Source organism: Cervus canadensis, chromosome 22 (genome assembly GCF_019320065.1).
Source record: "Cervus canadensis isolate Bull #8, Minnesota chromosome 22, ASM1932006v1, whole genome shotgun sequence".
Classification (NCBI taxonomy): Eukaryota; Metazoa; Chordata; class Mammalia; order Artiodactyla; family Cervidae; genus Cervus; species Cervus canadensis.
Window position 1 is genome coordinate 43449323 of NC_057407.1, and position 17326 is coordinate 43466648.

General features: G+C 46.9%; 1 protein-coding gene across 1 annotated transcript in view; it reads right to left on the minus strand.

Annotated features, from left to right (window-relative positions):
- The window catches only part of LOC122424386 (translation initiation factor IF-2-like), a 132126-nt gene extending 119151 nt beyond the window's left edge, over positions 1-12975 (minus strand). The window contains exons 1-5 of the mRNA XM_043442132.1: positions 12919-12975; positions 12203-12363; positions 11963-11976; positions 10716-11176; positions 6467-6525 (exon numbers count right to left, since the gene is read on the minus strand). Coding sequence (XP_043298067.1) covers positions 6467-6525; positions 10716-11176; positions 11963-11976; positions 12203-12363; positions 12919-12975 — 752 coding nt within the window. The remainder of the gene's footprint in view (positions 1-6466; positions 6526-10715; positions 11177-11962; positions 11977-12202; positions 12364-12918) is intronic.
- Positions 12976-17326: the final 4351 nt, after the last annotated feature.

The following is a 17326-nucleotide window of genomic DNA, read 5'->3' on the forward strand; positions in this document are numbered from 1 at the left end:
GGGAAGAGACCACCCAGGTGGGGATGAGGTCTCTGAGCAACAAGAGTCAAACTCAGGAAAGCAAAGAATGGAGTGGTGTTTGCCAGGGGCTGGGGGTAGTGGGCAACGGGAAGTTACTAACCAACGGGTATGAAATTTCAGTTATGCCACAGGAACACATTCTAGAGATGTGGGGTACAGCACGGCGCCTATGGATAACAATACCATACTGTACGTGGAAAAAAATCTGTGAGGAGGCTACATCTCATTTCAAGCATTCTTCCCACAACTCAAAAAGAAAAAAAGAGGAGTAGCAGTATCATCTTTTTTTGGCGAGGGGGGCTTTCCTGATGGCCCAGTGGTAAAGAATCTGCCTGCCAACCAGGAGATGTGGGTTCAATCCGTGGGTCAGGCAGATCCCCTGGAGGAGGGCATGGCAACCCACTCCAGTATTCCTGCCTGGAGAATCCCATGCACAGAGGAGCCTGGTGGGCTACAGTCCACGGGGTCACAAAGAGTCAGACACGACTAAGCAACTAAACAACAAACACTATCATGCACTGGGTCTGTTCTGGGAGGATTCAGTTCTATTTTAAAATATGAAGAAAAGAATCTAAACATAAAAATAGATATAGCTGTACGTCTAACTGATTCGCTTTGCTGTACATTTGAAACCAACAACGTTGTAAATGAACTATACTCCAACGAAAATTGTAAATGAATAAATTTTTAAAAATGTGAAAACATGACAACAACAGCGCAGCCGTGATGTGCCCGGCAGCTCTGCGGACTGCAGCACACGGACAGCTCACACACGGTGGTCAGCACTGGGGTGGTCCCCGCTGTCTGGAATGTGCAGGGCCTTTTGCTCACATCGTCCATAAAGAGGACTCTATGTGAAGCTGACTCACTTTTCTGTCTGTGGTAACACTGTCCAATACATGCAGCCCCCAGCTACATGTGGCTTTTTAAATTTACATTTTAATTAAAATCAAATAAGGTTTTGGAAGGCCGGTTTCTGAGTCACACTAGCCACCTTCAAGGGCCCAGTAGCTCCACATGGCGAGTGGCTCTGTACTGGACGGTGCAGAAAGCAAACATTCCTGTCATTGCAGAAAGTTCCACTGGACAATGCTGCTCAAGAAGGCCGCTCTGTAAGGGATCAGTCAGCCTTGCGTTTAGAGCTAGAAAAATTAAGAATGATTAGTCATTGTGGGCACTGGCAATGACGTCCCTGGACTGTTACAAGAGAGGAAAAAGAAAATTCTGGAATTTTGGCTGATTCTCCTGCACTCATTGACATCTCTGAAGAATAAACAACATTTATCTCTATACATGTTCACCTTTGTGCTTTTTTAACAATCCAGTTAGATCCTTGCCTGAGAGACTGTCTGTCTGCTTTAATCCAGCATCTCAATTCTGCAAATCTTGGCTAAAATCTGTCTCCTAAGGAGCATTCATATAAAGTCCTGAGTTAGAGCTCTGCCCAGGCTGAAAATTCAAGCTCTGCGGGTTATTTCCAGAGACTATATGAGAGTGGAAGAGCCTGACACTGTGGGTCTACAGGAGGTTTCATATTTTTAAGTCTTATCTTGAACGCTTATCTTTTTAACAATATGAGAGAAAAATGATTTTGAAGAACTTTTGGAGAGGCATAGGAGTGTTTGTAGGAGCATACATAGGGCACAGGGATGAAACAATGACTCTGAAGAGGGTGTGGCCGCTTGCTGGAGAATAACATCAATTTCAAATGCTTGGCGTGCGGATGCGGTTCATAGGCTGACCACTTTCTCTGTTTGGCTGAGACAAAATCAAGTCCATCAGACAATGGGTTTGCAGGTCCACACTTGTCAGTGTGACCAAAGCGCGGTCTTACGGGACGAAAGACCACAGCAAGATGAAGACGTTTAACCTGAAAGTGGGATTAACTGGTTTCACTTTTTTTATTTTTACAAATGAGACTATCATTCCTGAAAGCCACGCCCCCTCCCCCAAAATATACACACGAAAACCAAAATGATCCCCAAAAACCATCACGAAGTACCTTTCACCAAATTCTTACATAACCATGGTTGATCAGCCTGTCCCTTAGAAAACGAATTTTGCGACAGCGTGTACCTCAAGCTGTACCTAAGCTGGGGAAACAGTTGAGCCTATATTCTTTAATATTATAGGACATTTGGCTATGTCCATTTCTCAGGATCAGGTTTCTAATTAAACTGAAATGGCTCAGGCTTGTTAATAATTATAGTATAACACTATATTTGTAATAAGTATATGATATATTTACATGATATATAGAAAGACTATATCATTAACATATCAATAAATATGGTAAGTCATCAGCTGTGACCCCAAGTTATCCCCTTTTATATGGCAGATAGGGATTTTTTTTGGTGTACAATATAGTGATTCCCAATTTTTTTTCACAATTTTTAAAGGTTATATCCCACTGACAGTTGTTATAAAATACTGGCTACATTCCCTGCGTTGTACAGTATATCCTTGTAGCCTAGTTTATACTGAACAGTTGGTACCTCTTAGTCCCCCGACTCTATCTGCCCCGCTCCCTGCCCTCTCCCCACTGGGAACCACTAGTTTGCTCTCTTATCTGAGTCGGCTTCTTTTCTGTTATAGTCACTACTTTGCTGTATTTTTTAGATTCCACGTATACATGAGAGCACACAGTATTTGTCTTTCTCTGTCTGACTTACTTCACTGAGCATAATACTCTGCAAGTCCGTCTGCATTGCTGCAAATGGCAAAATTTCATTCTTAAGAGGCTCAGGGGTTTAATAAACTGAATTCACGCAAAGCTCAGCGCAGTTCTATGCCCTAAGCAAGTTTTCTCTGTTGATTCTCTCTTAACATGAGCAATTAAACCTGAAAATAAACTTTTTATTAATTGTAAAGTGAGATTTATTAGCAGTAATATACAAACTACTACTTCACTGATAACTGAATTAATACACTGTAATTTGTCTTTATTTTGCCTTGGTGTGTTCTTTATTAAAGTGAAAAAACCACCAATTTTTTAAAAAGTAATATTATCCTAATCCATTGCATCAGCCTAGTTATTATTTAAATCATTATTGGAAGGAAAAGTTGTCCCACTGCAATTCTTCTATTAAATGAGGATCACTTTAAATGAGCTGCTTCTAACAGAAGAGAGGTCTGATTCTCGCTTCTGAAAATGCTACATTTGCAGGCAAGCAAAAATCCAGGAGTTTTAGTTACTTCCTGATGTTCATTTACTAAGCGCATGTAGAAATCAAACCTCAGAAATTGTAACGTCCATTTCTCTGAAATGGCTGCCAATTCAACTAGATTTTAAAAATTTGTGTTAAATAAAGGTGTTAAAAAACAACAAGAACAACAACACAAAAGCTTACTGAGCACCTGGTGAGTGTACGGTGTTGTTTTCAGTTCTACTGATAAGGTCTATAAAAGATATGTGTTTAAACTTGTCTTTAAATATTCTTACTGTAAGATGGTACAAACTGGTAAGAAAGCTATTTATTAAAAGTAGGTACTTATATTACCAACATGTAATCTTGAATATCTTTTAATCAGAAAATAGCTCACATAGCTTCTGCTTCATTCCTATTCTTTTTCTCCCTTCACTTGATTATAATAAATTGGTAAAATGATCCAAAATCTAAGAGAACAGCAAGGACTGTAAATGCAGGTTTTAGACTCAAATTTCTGAGAAATTTTTTCCTTCCCGTTCTCTCTGCCCTGCAATTATATTTTTCCCTTTTACTAATGACACCCAATAAGTTCAAGTTTTAACATTTGTTTCTCTGCAGGTTAAAAGTTAAGAACGTATTTCAAATAGCTAAATCCCAAGTTTAAAATATCATATAAGGTAGCTTCTGCTAAAATCTCACCAGCGTAATTCCCCAAGCTTCAACTATTGAATGTGATTGCCTTTCTTTGTGCAAAAAATGCACACATTATAAATTGTTTCTAACTTGTCACAAAACAGTATACGTACATAAGGGACGATATAGAGGAAATGTTTTACTTACGAAAGGTATTATTAAAATCTATAGCTCCCCTATAATCATATACTGTTGAATCTCTACAACTGGCTAGTTCTCAGATAATCCCATTTTCTCAGCAACCTTTGCATTTCTCTTTTACTGCTAATCAGAAACCTTAACAAAAACAAAACAAAAAAAAAAACCAGAAGCATTTTAATGAAGTAGATGAAAACAGGCAAAAGTGCTCAAAGCCCTACAGAAAAATAGCAGATATGGTCAGGGCCTGATGTCACATCTTTTATACCTTCATAGCCTCATCTGTTATATTACACACACTCTGTGCTAAGTAGGTTCTTCCGGTTGTTGGGACATGACCTGAGATTTAAGAAGTGAAAATTCTGCCATGATCCGCTTTTAAAAATCCTGAATACCATAAAGGAACTGGAAGAGATGACTGTCTGATTGTCAAGAGTATTATTTGATTTCTGCTGTTAAAAAAAGCAAATTAAAACCTGATATGCAAAGAGCACATTGGCTCCATTCACTTACAAGAGATCAAGAATTCCTAACAGAAGCTAGGCTAACCCCACCCGGTGGACTGGGACAGTATAATGTACCCCACACAGTTTTGGGGGGAAGCCAGATGCCAGCTTCTACAATACCCCACATTCCCTCTGGGGCCAGATTCCACACAGACAACCAACAGCAACGGAGTCAGAGAAAAGTCAGCATCAGAAGCTAATCAAAAATACTACTTTCCCAAAAATACTTGCCATCATAATCACGGCTCTATCAAGAAAATAGATTTTGAAGAATTACATTTAATACTTCAAAGCTGAGATTCCTTTACTTAGCGTTCAATAGGAAATTAAAAAAAAAAAAAAAAGATTTCGCTTTCCTAACGCATGGCTACTCCTCTGCTTGGTTCTTAAAAATAATTTATGTAAAGCAGGATTTTCTCTAAATATACCGTGCTCTCCCATGTACACATTGGAAATGATATTTGCATACAGCAAGTATATGCACTGATACACACATGGTAAAAAGTTAAAAAATATGGACTGCATAAATCAGTATCTGATTTTAAATATACACCAACTTCAACAGATTTGTTTGCAATTTCTAAATTCCTCAGGTAGAAAAGATCTTTCTTGCTGGCTGTGATTGGAGAAGATGTTTATACTCTATAGAGTGTGCAGAAATGACTTCCCATATAAACAATGAAAGAATGGTTCCAGAATCTTGGTATTCTAACCTTGCCTTTGCTAGTAAATAGCCACCCTATTAAATAGCCGCCCGAAGAACATGAGGAGACTGGCGGAATCAGTCTGTCATGCTACAGTAAACATGATATTTTGTGTGCTGCCTGAGACATTTTTTTTCTCATGAATATAAGTTGCCTGCCATTTATTATGAGATTTTTTTTCCCCGATTGACACCCCATTATGTATATTCAGTCAAGCTCAAACAAGATTTCAAGTGATCAATATACTATTTGCGTTGAAAGTCTATTACCCGTTCTAGCAATAAACTCTGCAGCGAAACCAAAAATGGAGAAATATTTAGTGAACTGAATTACACAGAAAGCCATATTTGGGGCAAAGGGAACAGAGACAGGGAGACAGAAAAGTAAGGAGAAGAGAAGGCAGGGGAGATTTTTTTCCTAATAGACACAAGCTTTCTAGAACCTGACCACTGATGAAATATATAGGAAACAAATGCCTGAAATGCCTAAGGATTTTCCAAAAATCTTAAATTACATGTTGAGGTCTCTACAGAAGTAGGGAAGGGTCTTCCTCTGGGTCCCTTTCTGAGAACAGACAGTAAAGAGCCATACTTAGAAGTACCTGACATCCAGAAGTGGAGAAGGTGGACCCATCCCCGGGAAATCTATACAGTCCCACACCATCCAATGTCTTTGTGTGAAAGAGCAATGGTCTCTTGCATACTGTAATGCTTTCCATTTTATAACTGAGGCGGACCAGTCCTGAGAGCGTGACCTTCATCAGCTGAGCTAAAGAAATATTTTGCTTAATGGATGTGGTAGGACAGCCAGCTCCCCAGCAGACTTAAGATTTCAGCCGACATATCTGATGCTGCTCCTACGTGTGTCTACGTATTGGGATCTGTCTGCCTGAGCCAGGAGAAGATCAGAAGGGGCAGGGCCACAGAAAAAGACGTGACATCTGGGGAAGGATCAATTCAGCACTGCCCAGACACTAAAGGTTCATATTCTGTTACCAGGAAAAGAATGCGACGGGGACGGGTAGAGAAAAACGCCAATGGACGGCTGTCATGGCAGTCACACTGCTTTACAGTGAACAGAGTGACTTGGTCTAAGTTGGACATCCTTCCACCTACCCAACGGGATGATGTCACTTCCGTCTTGACTCTTACTTATGAGGCTAGAGTCCTGGGCAGAAGGAATGAAAATAGGGAGAACGGTTCTGCATAGAGCTCCAGGATTACTGCTATTTGATTATTTGGTTTGCTGAACTTACGGTTTGAACCACCACTCGCAGGCAGGAGAAGAGTCACCATCCACCATATCAAAGGATACCTGTAAGACCAACATATTCAGGTCATTAGCAGTCCAGGTAGCTTCCAAATTTCATGAGTAGCAAAGATGCATGCACCAGGCAAGAATACTGGAGTGGGTTGCTATACCCTTCTCCAGGGGATCCTCCCCACCTAGGGATCAAACCCATGTCCCTTATGTCTCCTGCACTGGCAGGCAGATTCTTTACCCACTGAGCCACCTGGGAAGCCCCAAGAAGCAAAGATGATTTACTCCAATTTGACCAAAGGAAATGTATCCAAGCTACATCTGGACAAAACCTGTTTCTTGTGATACTTTTAGTTCTAAAGCCTAGAGCATGACTACTTTTAAACTGGCAACCTAAAGGAGGACATACTGTTAAAAAAAAAAATTTACTCATGATATGAACAACTGTATATGTTCACTGCACCTTCTTGAGCGTTGTAGGCGCTAAGATACCTAAGCACAGCAGAATTAGAGCCTAGCATCCACCAGGAAGAAAAGAAAAACTCTCCCCACTACCCCAAGTCGCTGCAAAATAAATAACGGAGTATTTCTAAGTGGCAATTCCAGTTTGTGTAGGATGTGTGCATTTGTGGCAAATTGTGCATACTGAAGTGTATTCTTTCATATTACAGAGATGAATGTGCAAGTACTCAACATCACATGATTTTTTAAAAAGCAGTGATTTCCAGTTTTTTAAAGGGAACTCCCTACTAACACTCACACATCCACAAATATGTGAATTTTTAATTTTTACATGCTTGCAGCCAATGATATTACTAGTATGACTAACCTTTCAACTCCCTGTAATAAGTGGCTTAGCAAAGAGTGTTTTTCTTTGATTTCCTTGAAAAACATACATAACCTGACATTCTCATAGGGAAAAGGTAGATCCTTGGAGGCCGGTTCTAAAAGAAGTCAGACATCAGACGGCTCTCTCCATCCTACAAGGCTCTCTAGTGTCCTAAAAAAGCTCAGTGTACACTAAAACCATCTCTTATGATAAAAAATGAGATCTGTTGGCGGGCCAAGGCAGCCCAGGTGTTTATTCAGGCAGCACATTCACGTCACCGGGAGGTGGGAGTTCTGGAATGCTCCTTATACAATGCTGTGTACACATTACTGTTGTAACTCAAGGAGGTAGTGTTCTGGAACCTTCTTGCTCTGCCATTTACGATGCAAGTGGGCAGAGCGAACTTCCACAAAATAATCGCTGCAAATCTTAGGACAAGTCTCTCTTTGAAACCAGGCTACCAGGGCCACTGGTGTCTGAGCAAAGCGCCAGAGACATCCTCCCAATGGAATGTTTAGACTGAAGCTGAAATCTATTTTGACTTTAGAATGACCTGTTGTCATTGGCAATTTACCTGACTGTGTGTTCCTGGTAAGACCGCAAAGCCTTCTAGGTGCTACAATTATGTAGTATTAGAGGAAGAAGGCAAAAAGCAGAAGGTGGTCCCAGCAGCTTTGAACTTACATTCAATCTGAGCAGAACATGCAGTTTTCACCTGGAGTCTCACCTCAGATTGGAATAACTACTGAGATATAGTTATCCTGTTACATAAATGGGCACCACATCCAGATTCTGAAAGGCATTCATTCACTCCAGCCATCAGGGGAAAAGTAGAATTTTTTCTTATTTAAATGATTTGCGTTAATAAATGGTAACATCAAGTGGGCATCCTTTTGAAAAATTTTTTTCTTGTTTTTTGAAGAAAAGGAAAGAGGTCAACTTGCTATCTCTCTTCCTCATGGTCAGACCCACTGTCTGCAGTAGACGACGCGGGTTAGCAGGACTATGACAATAAATGAATTAAATGACAATAAATGAATGCCTCTTTCTTCAGAGCGGCGCAAAATATTTTCATTCCCATAGATTGGAAATAAGGTTTGAAATCGCCTCGTTCTGTTGCAGGAATGGCTTTCCTCTCACCTGACGTGACATGACTGGCTTCTGATGGAAGGACCAAGCAGCAAAAGGTAAACTCATTCATCTGCTTCCTGCTTCCGTTGTGCATCTCTGTTCTGAGATGCCTGGTGCTTGTCTATTCCACAAGCAGGTTTATTGCCTGAAAAGGAAACCTCTCTAAAACACTTACTTTGATAAAGAAATTCTATTAAGAATACCAGAGCACAAAGAACTCTTTGGGGCTTCACTAGATGCTTTGATATTTGTCCTTCCAAGAGTGTCTTGTAACCCCAGGATCTTAAAATGGGGAAAGCAGCATTCACTTCAGACTCCTTTTCTTCCAAACCAACCTCTCAAAGTTAAATGGATATTTTCACAGGCTGACAAGCGACACGGAATAATACTGTGCTTTTCCAAGACCTACCTATGAACTGAAGCCTAGCCCCCAACCTTTTAGTGATTATTTAAATAAACATTCACACCCAAGTCTAGCAACTGCCTCTCTCTGCACCACTGCAATTGTCGAATTCCTTTCCTGGCCTTTCATGCAGATGCTCGGAAACAGGGTGGGGCTCCCTGCCCCTGCATGCCATGTCAAGGGAGACTGTGCTGCAAAGAAAACTCAATTAATCGTTTATAGTCCAGGGTTTCGGCATCCTTCACAAACACCTTTGAAATAATCCTATTGGTAGGAGTGCCACCATTTCTCATGTCAAGATTTAGATGAAAATCTCTGGTGTCAACCCAAATGTTCCGGGCACAAGTATGGACGACAGGGACTGGAATGAAGGTGACAAGTCAAGGAATTGGGAAAACCTCCCTCAAGAAGAGATGTGAGGAGGAGACAAGCTTTCCTGTTTATCGATGTCTCTGTTAAACATTTTCTTTTCCTTAAAAAAGATTTTTTTTTTTTTTACAGGTATGGTTATCTAGAAGTCAAATCCAACCCTCCTGAAGCATGCTGGTTTCCTTATGAGTCAGCAGGCCATAAGCAGTTCAGACAGAGTAAATGGGCAAGAGCTGTCTTTGGACACACCCATTTTGCTCATTCTCACTCTGATTTTTTTTTTTAATCATCTTTATGCTACTTGGTGTCTGACTGCAGAACTTGCATCAAAAACGGCACCCTTCCATCTCCACCATCGCGGACTCAGGCTCCCAGGTGGAATCACTTCCCTTCAGCTCTTTTACTGAACACAATTGGATTACAGCTCATTTCTTCCTCGATGGGCAACTCCTGTTTCTGTTTCTCTCCAGCCTGCATGTTATCAGCTTGACATTCCCTTCAGAGGCATATGACAAATCAAATTGTCCATCATCGCATTTATCAATGAAGGAGTTTTTTATTTCCAAGGACTGGTTTCGTCCACTCCCTTTACAATCATGGACACACCAAAAAAAAAAACAAAACCCATGTATTGGGTTGGCTTTTTTTTTTTTAAGGCAGTAGAGTGGCATGAGATAAAAGAATAGATACAACTCACTCTAAAGACAGAAAAGCAACCGACAGCCAGAAAGCCAAGGGCACAGTCTTAAAACATGATTTTAAAATACCTGGTGCCTACACCCTAAACTTATAACATTTATTTTAAAAATGACTACTAGCTTTGAAAAACTTTACCAAAAAAAATGAAGTAAATTATTTTTCATTCAATTATTTCATTATTTTCCCGTTCCACGTCTTTTTGCATGATTCAGCACTTTTAATACAAAATCCTGCCAAGAAGTTAAAAGGTAAATGGAATATCTTTTGGGTGCCTTAAGGCTTCATACACTTTTTATTGAAGCCACCTGCTCTTCTGTTACTACAGGAGCATATCAGAAATACAGGGGTCACCGGTTTGCTGCTGTAACATCCAGTGACCACCTCAGAGCAGCGCAATTTTCCTCTTGGGCATCTGAGTGGCTTTGGGGGACGGAATGACCCACCGCAGAGGCTTCACCCCATCTCTGGCTCACCCTACACGCCCGGGAGCCACGCAAACGCAGGCAAACTCGAATGCACCTGTCTAACCCCCCTCAGCTGTAGCTACAAGCTCCACCTGATATGTCTTTTCAACCTTTGTCAAGTATCTCAAGGCAAGAATTTCCTGAAGCCCTTCCCCCCAGCCCCCAAATCGAGGCTTTCGCTGGAGCCCCCAACCCGCGGGAGTCGCAAGAGGAGGCTGAGATGGAGGGAGACCTCGGACTCGCTCTGCAAACTTAACCTGCGCATCGCGGACCCGCGTCCGCAGCCGAGGGCTCGCACGTCGCCCCTGCACTTTCCCCGCAGCATCCCACGCCCACACGGCACACTCACCTGCGGGAAGGCAAGCCGCGCGCCGCCGCGGTCCAGTCTCCCGGCGCGACCTCCGCGGGCAAGCCTCCGCGCTGGGTGCCAGGAGCGCCCTCGGGGGTTGGCGGGGACCGCCGGCCGGCTCCGGGCAGGGCGGCGGGACGCCGGCAGCCGGCGGGAGGAGTGCTCCCGGGCGGGTCCGCGCCGAGCCCGAGCGAGCGGGCGAGCGGGGCGGGAGGGGCCATTTGTAACCGAGCAGACGCTACCACCGCCCCTTACTCGCGGGGGGCGGGGGCGGGCGGTCAGGTGACGGCGGCCCACCCTCCGCCGCCGAGCCGGGTGGTTCCTGCCCGGGAGGAGCCCCCTGGCGCGCTCTGATTGGAACTCCCGCCGCAGTGGCGGGGGGTGCGGGGAGAGGGGGGCACGTGACAGCCCGGCCCCGCGGCCCGGCGCGCCCCACCCCCGCTGGGCACCCCATCTTCCTCCTGGAAAAGCCGGGGGACACAGGGAAGGCGGGGGAGCAAGCGGGGGTGCAGGAGAGCCTACCAGCCCTTTTTGCCGCAGCTCGGGGTTTGCTCCCGGACCCTGAACCCGGAGAGAAAGGGTTCCCCTGCGGCCAGCCGGCCTTCACCGGCCTCCCAACCTGCCCTTGACCGCGGTACCCTCCCCCACAACTCCAGTCACCGGCGCTCTGCATAGACCATCGCCACTCCGTAGATGCCTGTGGCACTTAAAAGTGGTTCTTTTTTTTTTTTCCCCCCTTCTCGCTGCATACCAGCACAATGTGCTAGAGAGAACCCAAGACGATGCATTGCAGACAACGTCCAACTCGGAGGCCAGGGAGACCCCCCGGGGATGTCTGCTGGCCCCCGAGTTAGTCTCAGAGGAGCTGGGGCCTGCTTCCTCTGGAGGAGGAAAGGGGCACCACGGGAGAGCTGCAAGTCTCCGATTCTCCTCAGGAAGCAGGGCGGGGTGGGGGGGGGCGGTTAGAGGACGGTCTTGGGGTGCGAATCCAGTTTCCAGCCTGTGGGAACGCTTGGCTCATAATAAAGGTCAGATTAAACGGCTAAGCCAGTGGTGCTGGCGAGGACGCGCCGCACGGTCGTGGGAAGCCCGGCTATTAATCACCCATAACCACCACTGCTTTTCTCAAGTCGGGGAATGGGGCCGTGGGAAAGCCCCCGGAGTTGCGCGCTGTGCTAGAGCCCCAATGCCTCTGCAGAGCGAATGGATTCCGCAGCCTCTCTCCCACCTCCCTGAGGCCCTCTCACCCGGCCGCACCACCCTAGAAGACAGGAATTCAGAGAAAATGCGGTGTCACGTTCCCCGCTGTGACCGCGGACGCGTCTGCGCCAACTCCAACACCACGTGGGGGTGGCGAATCTGGGTGCCTGCTCCCCGCTTGCGTGGTTATGTGGGTAAACTTATAAGATTATTTGTTATAACGAGATTGGAAGAAGTCTGTCTCTGCGCTGGATTCTCTCAAACTTTTGTCCAAAGGAGTTTCGTACTCGACTAGGGCGGGGAATCGGCTTCTAGCCGAGGTCGCCGCGGCGCTCAGTTGAGTCCGGGAAACCGCCCGGAGGAAGACCGAGGCCCCTAGTCCCTGGACGCTGTCGCCTCTGTTCGCCGCTTCGACATGCCGGGCAATCCGTCTTGTGTCCCCGAGGCCCTAACAGGAATGTGACGGTGTGGAACCTTGACCCCTTGGTACCTGGGTTTCGCTGGGCAGGGAAAAAGTGGTGGGCAGGTTGACCCCCCCCCCCCCACTCCCCACACACACACACATACAAAGGGCTTTACCCGCAAAGCTTCTGGCACAAACCTAGAGAGGGCACCTTTGAGGAAGCCGAGAATCTAACCCTCGTAAACTGGGTGGGGAGAGGGGGAGAAGTATCTGTTTTGAAAATAAATGCCTTGCTACCATTACGTCCCCCACCACCCCGCTTCTCCAAACCGCAATAGGCTGGGGGAAATCCCATCTGTAAAATGTAAGTCTGTCGAGAGGAAAATGCTTGGTTAAAAATCAACACCTTTTTTAATAGGAAGATGGGTAAGCTTTCCATTTCCAAGTGTTAATGATACCACTACATTAACGTTGGAGGTTTATGGTGACGGGAGAATCCCAGCCCACAGGACGCAGACAGAATCTTCACAATTGACAATAAAGTCTTCCTCCTTGCATTCACCCCCATCTGCCGATCCCAGTCAGCTACTCCATAAGGACTTGGAGGACCAAGACGCTGTAACCCGGGGTAGGTGGCGGGGCCACTTGTTGCGGCATCGTCAGAGGAGGTGATTTCCAAGCGGATCTGGCGGAGATGCAGAGTTAAAATCCCTTCTCCAGGATGCAGACGTTCTAGAAGCCTCCGCAGGCGGCAAGCCCTGACTCCATACCTCGAGATGTGGTGTTTGGGGGTGGGTGTTGTTGTTGTTGTTGATTTGTTTGTTTTACTAGAACTCTGGGCCATCTTTGCGTGAAATGCTTTGTCTTGCACGTCTGAAATTTACTCTGTGCGGTTACATGCGTACCGCGTGCGCACAAACATTTCACATACACACACACACACACACACACACACACACACACACACACACCAGGGGATCGCCCCGCTTGGGCGGAGGTGAGTGCCACAGACGCTTCGGACTTAAATGCGCTCTGCCCTTGGGAATCAAAGCGAGGGGGAAGGCCTCCATGTGGCTGCTGACCTGAGTCAGGTAACTCGGAAAGGCCCTTCTCCTGCTTCTCGGGGAGGATAGAGCTGGGAACCAGGATGTACCAGGGAGGTCCAGGTGCCCACACGGCGCCCGCCGCGGTGAAGGGCAGAGATGTCGGGAGGCCCACCGGACAAGAGCGAGCGGGTTCTCAGGGAATCCGAGTTCATTGTCTACCAGGTCACGCTCTGTAGAGAAAATGCGCGGTACCCAAAAGGGAGTGAGAGAGAGAGAGAGTGACCAAGTGTCCGTGCAGGGCCGACTCACTCGCTTGGGGAGGGGGACGCGAGGCTCGTCCACCTGAGTGGCGCGGTAGTCTCACCGGCCCCGGGCGGCCACCGAGACATTGCCTTCAGCATCCTCCAGTGGCACTCGAGCGAGTTTGTGGAGCAAAAGCCGAGCCCAGGAGCCGCTCACTGTGGGTTTGGAGTGACCACGTCTTAGGGCAATGGAGAGCTGCCTCTGGGGTCTTCGGCATGGAGAGGTTAATAGAGGGAAGAATTTGTCCTGGTTTTCCACATGAAATGAGGCTGGTAATACTGCGCGCTCAAAAGAGTAATAAGAATTTGAAGGTGTGTAGAGTGGGGGTGGGAAAGGGTTAACGCTAGGTTTAGGACTACGATGGGTAAAGCCCGACTTCAAGATCTTCCCGTCTCAGGTCGCGTACTGGGAAGCTTAACCCAGGTGGAGGCACCTCCCCGCATTATGACACCTGGCGGTACCTTGCAACTCCCACGTCCCCATGGCCAACCTCTTAGCGCCGGCTGGAACCGGCAAAAGTCTTTGCCCGCCCACGCCCCTTTAATGGACTCTTTTTGCCTTTTGCTTTTAATCCGAGGGCAGGTTAACGCCGACTGGGACCGCAGTGCGGCCGGCAGGCACCTCGCCGCGCGCCGCAGCCTCCTCAGAGCCGGGCGGGGACTGCGGGGCTGCTGCGGCAGCAGGGCCAAAGCCTTGCGGCGCCTCCCGCCCCCTCCCCCGCGGCCACACCTCAGTCGCGAACCGCCCGCCTCTATCCGCCCCCCACCGCCACCCACCCAACACGGCCGCCTGCCCTTCCCCGCGCGCTCCCGGCGCCAGCCCCTCCACTGGCGGGTGGCAGGGGCTATATGCCCGCGTTCGTGCGCTGGCGTAGGGGATCGTACGCGACGGCGACCCGCGACCCCACCACTGCGCCCAGCTCGGGGTCCACCCACGTGGAGACCACCGGCCTGCGCCGGTCCCCCCTCGCCGGTCTCCCGACTGGGCTGAGGGTGCAGCTTGCGGAGCCCCTTGGTGCTCCCACCAGGCACTGTCCATCCCAGTCTTTCCTCCATGCCAGGGTCTGGCAGGTAGGGAAGTCCCTTCGTCTCCCTCCCGCGCCCCCAGACATCCCCGGACAAAGCCGCCAGGCTTCCCGCACCGGCGCGGGAAGGAGGTCCCCCCACCCCACCCCCGTCCCCACACTGGGTAAGAGACTCGCGCGGAGAGCGCCTCCAGGCGCTGGGCCTTGGTGCGGTCCCCGCCCCTCGCCTGCCAGCTGGGCTGGGGCTGAGAGGGCCGCCTGCGCGGGGCGGGCACCCCACCCTAGGTTCCTCCAGCGCCGGCACCCGGCCGCCGCGGCGCTGCAGGAAGGAGGCCCAGCGGCGCCGGTTCCCCCACACCCACGTGCCCCGCGTGTGCGCGCCCCGGGCCTGCAGAAGCTACCCGGCTGGCGCCGCCGGGATTTCTGGGCGGCCCCACCCTCCCCGGCCACCACGCTTCGCTCGCAGCGTTCGGAGTCTCCTTGGCGCCTTTGCTGCAGCATCCAAGACCCGGCGCCGCGTCTGCCAGCTGAGCTGCGGAGCACGCCTGCGGGCCGCTGCCCAGAGGCCGCACCTCCCGCGCGCGTCCCGCACTCACCTTTTCCTGTGAACTGGGATTCAGTCATTGCACCCGGGCTGTTCAGCCACCGCCCACGGCCTCCTGGAGAAAGCAGCAGGAGGGCGTTCCTGAGGCTCCAGCACCTTCCAGAAACCCTTCCCTGGCTTTCAGCACAGCACCTTCATCAGCCGGCCACCCTCCCCGACAGTATGGGAGGCGTAGCTCTCCCTTGGCTGTCTCTTTTTCACCACCACACCAGTGCCCACCTATAGACACACACACACACCTGAGCACCGCAGGCCACGGCCGGGATCTCTCTCCAGCTCCTAATTCCAGCACTGTGCAGCGCACATCACGTCGCTGACAGCGAGGTGAGGGAGTGGCACTCAGGACCTAGGTGGTTTCTTAAAAATCATGAAATAGCTTTCTGCCCCTAGTCATGGCATTTTTAAGAGGATTGTCCTTTATTTAAAAAACAAAAAACAAAAAAACGCACAACAGTGTCAGGCAACTATAATCCAATTAAAAAAAATAGCCCAGGAACATTTGCACTTTTAAAATAATATTAAAGTATTTTGAGCTGATCGTAGATTCATATTCAGTTTCAGAAACAATATAGAGAGATCTTGTGCACACTTTACCCAGTTTTCCACAGTGGTAGCAATTCCCAGAACTGTGGTACAGTGTCATAACCAGGATACTGGCATTGAGCAGGTCCACTGATCATGCTTAGATTTCTCTGGTTTTACTTGTATTCATGTGTGTATGTATTTAGTTTTATTCAGTTTTATCATATGTGTGGGTCCATATCCACCACCGCAGTCAAGGTAGGGAACTATTTCAACACACAGGATCCCTCTTGTTGCCTTTCTGAAATCACACCTAGGGGAGAGGCGGGCTGATCACCACTAATCGTTTTTCTTCAACTTTGTCATTTCAGGAATGTCATGTATAATGGTATTATATACTAGTATCTTTTTGGGCCAGTTTTATCCACTCAGCATAATTCCCTTAAAATTCATTCAAGTCACTGTATCAATAGGTCCTTCTTTTTATTTCAGGTCCTTCTTTTTATTGTGGGTCCTTCTTTTTATCCATGCCATGGAGCTACCATAATGGTAAACAGTTTGTTTAATCATTCACGTACTGAAGGGCATCTGGGTTGTTTCTAGATTTGCACTATTAGAAATGAAACTTCTGTGAACATTTGCGTCCAGGATTTTGTGTGACAGTAGCTTCATTTCTCTGGGATAAATGCCCCAGAGGACGAATTTCTGGGTCATATGATCAGCACATTTTTAGTTTTGTAAGAAACTGCCATACTCTTTTTCCAGAGTGCCTGCGCCAACAGCAGTATATGAATGATTCAGCTTCTCCTCATCTTCCACAGCATTTGGTTTTGTCACTGTTTTTTACTTTAGTGATTTTGATAAATGTAGTAATATTTCATTGTGGTTTTAACTTGCATTTCTTTGATGGCTAATGATACTTATTATTTTTCATAGGCTGATTTGTCATCTCCATACCCTTTTTTGGTGATGTTTGTTCACACTTTTTGCCCATTTTCTTTTTTTTTTTTTTTTTAAGTCTTTATTGAATTTCTTATAGTATTGCTTCGGTTTTATGTTTTGGTTTTTCAGTTGTAAGGCATGTGGGATCTTAGTTCCTCAACCAGGGACTGAACCCACACCCCCTGCATTGGAAGGCAAAATCTTAACTGGACCACCAGGGAAGTCCCTGCCCATTTTCTAATTAGAGGTGGTTTTTTTGTGTGGTTTTTTTTTCCTGTTAATATTTCAGAGTTTTTTTTAAAAGCATGTTATTGAGGTATGATTGACATATAAAAAACTGTACATATTTAATGTATACCACTTGATGATTTTGGAGATAAGTATATACCTGTGAAACTCTCAACCACAATCTGTGCCATAAACACCTCCATCACATCTAAAGGTTTCTTCCCACCTTCTTTATTATGATTAGTTTGTTGTAAGAACACAACATAAGATCTACCCTCTTAGCAAATTTTTAAATGTATAACCCAGGCATGCTATTAACTATCGGCATCATGCTATACA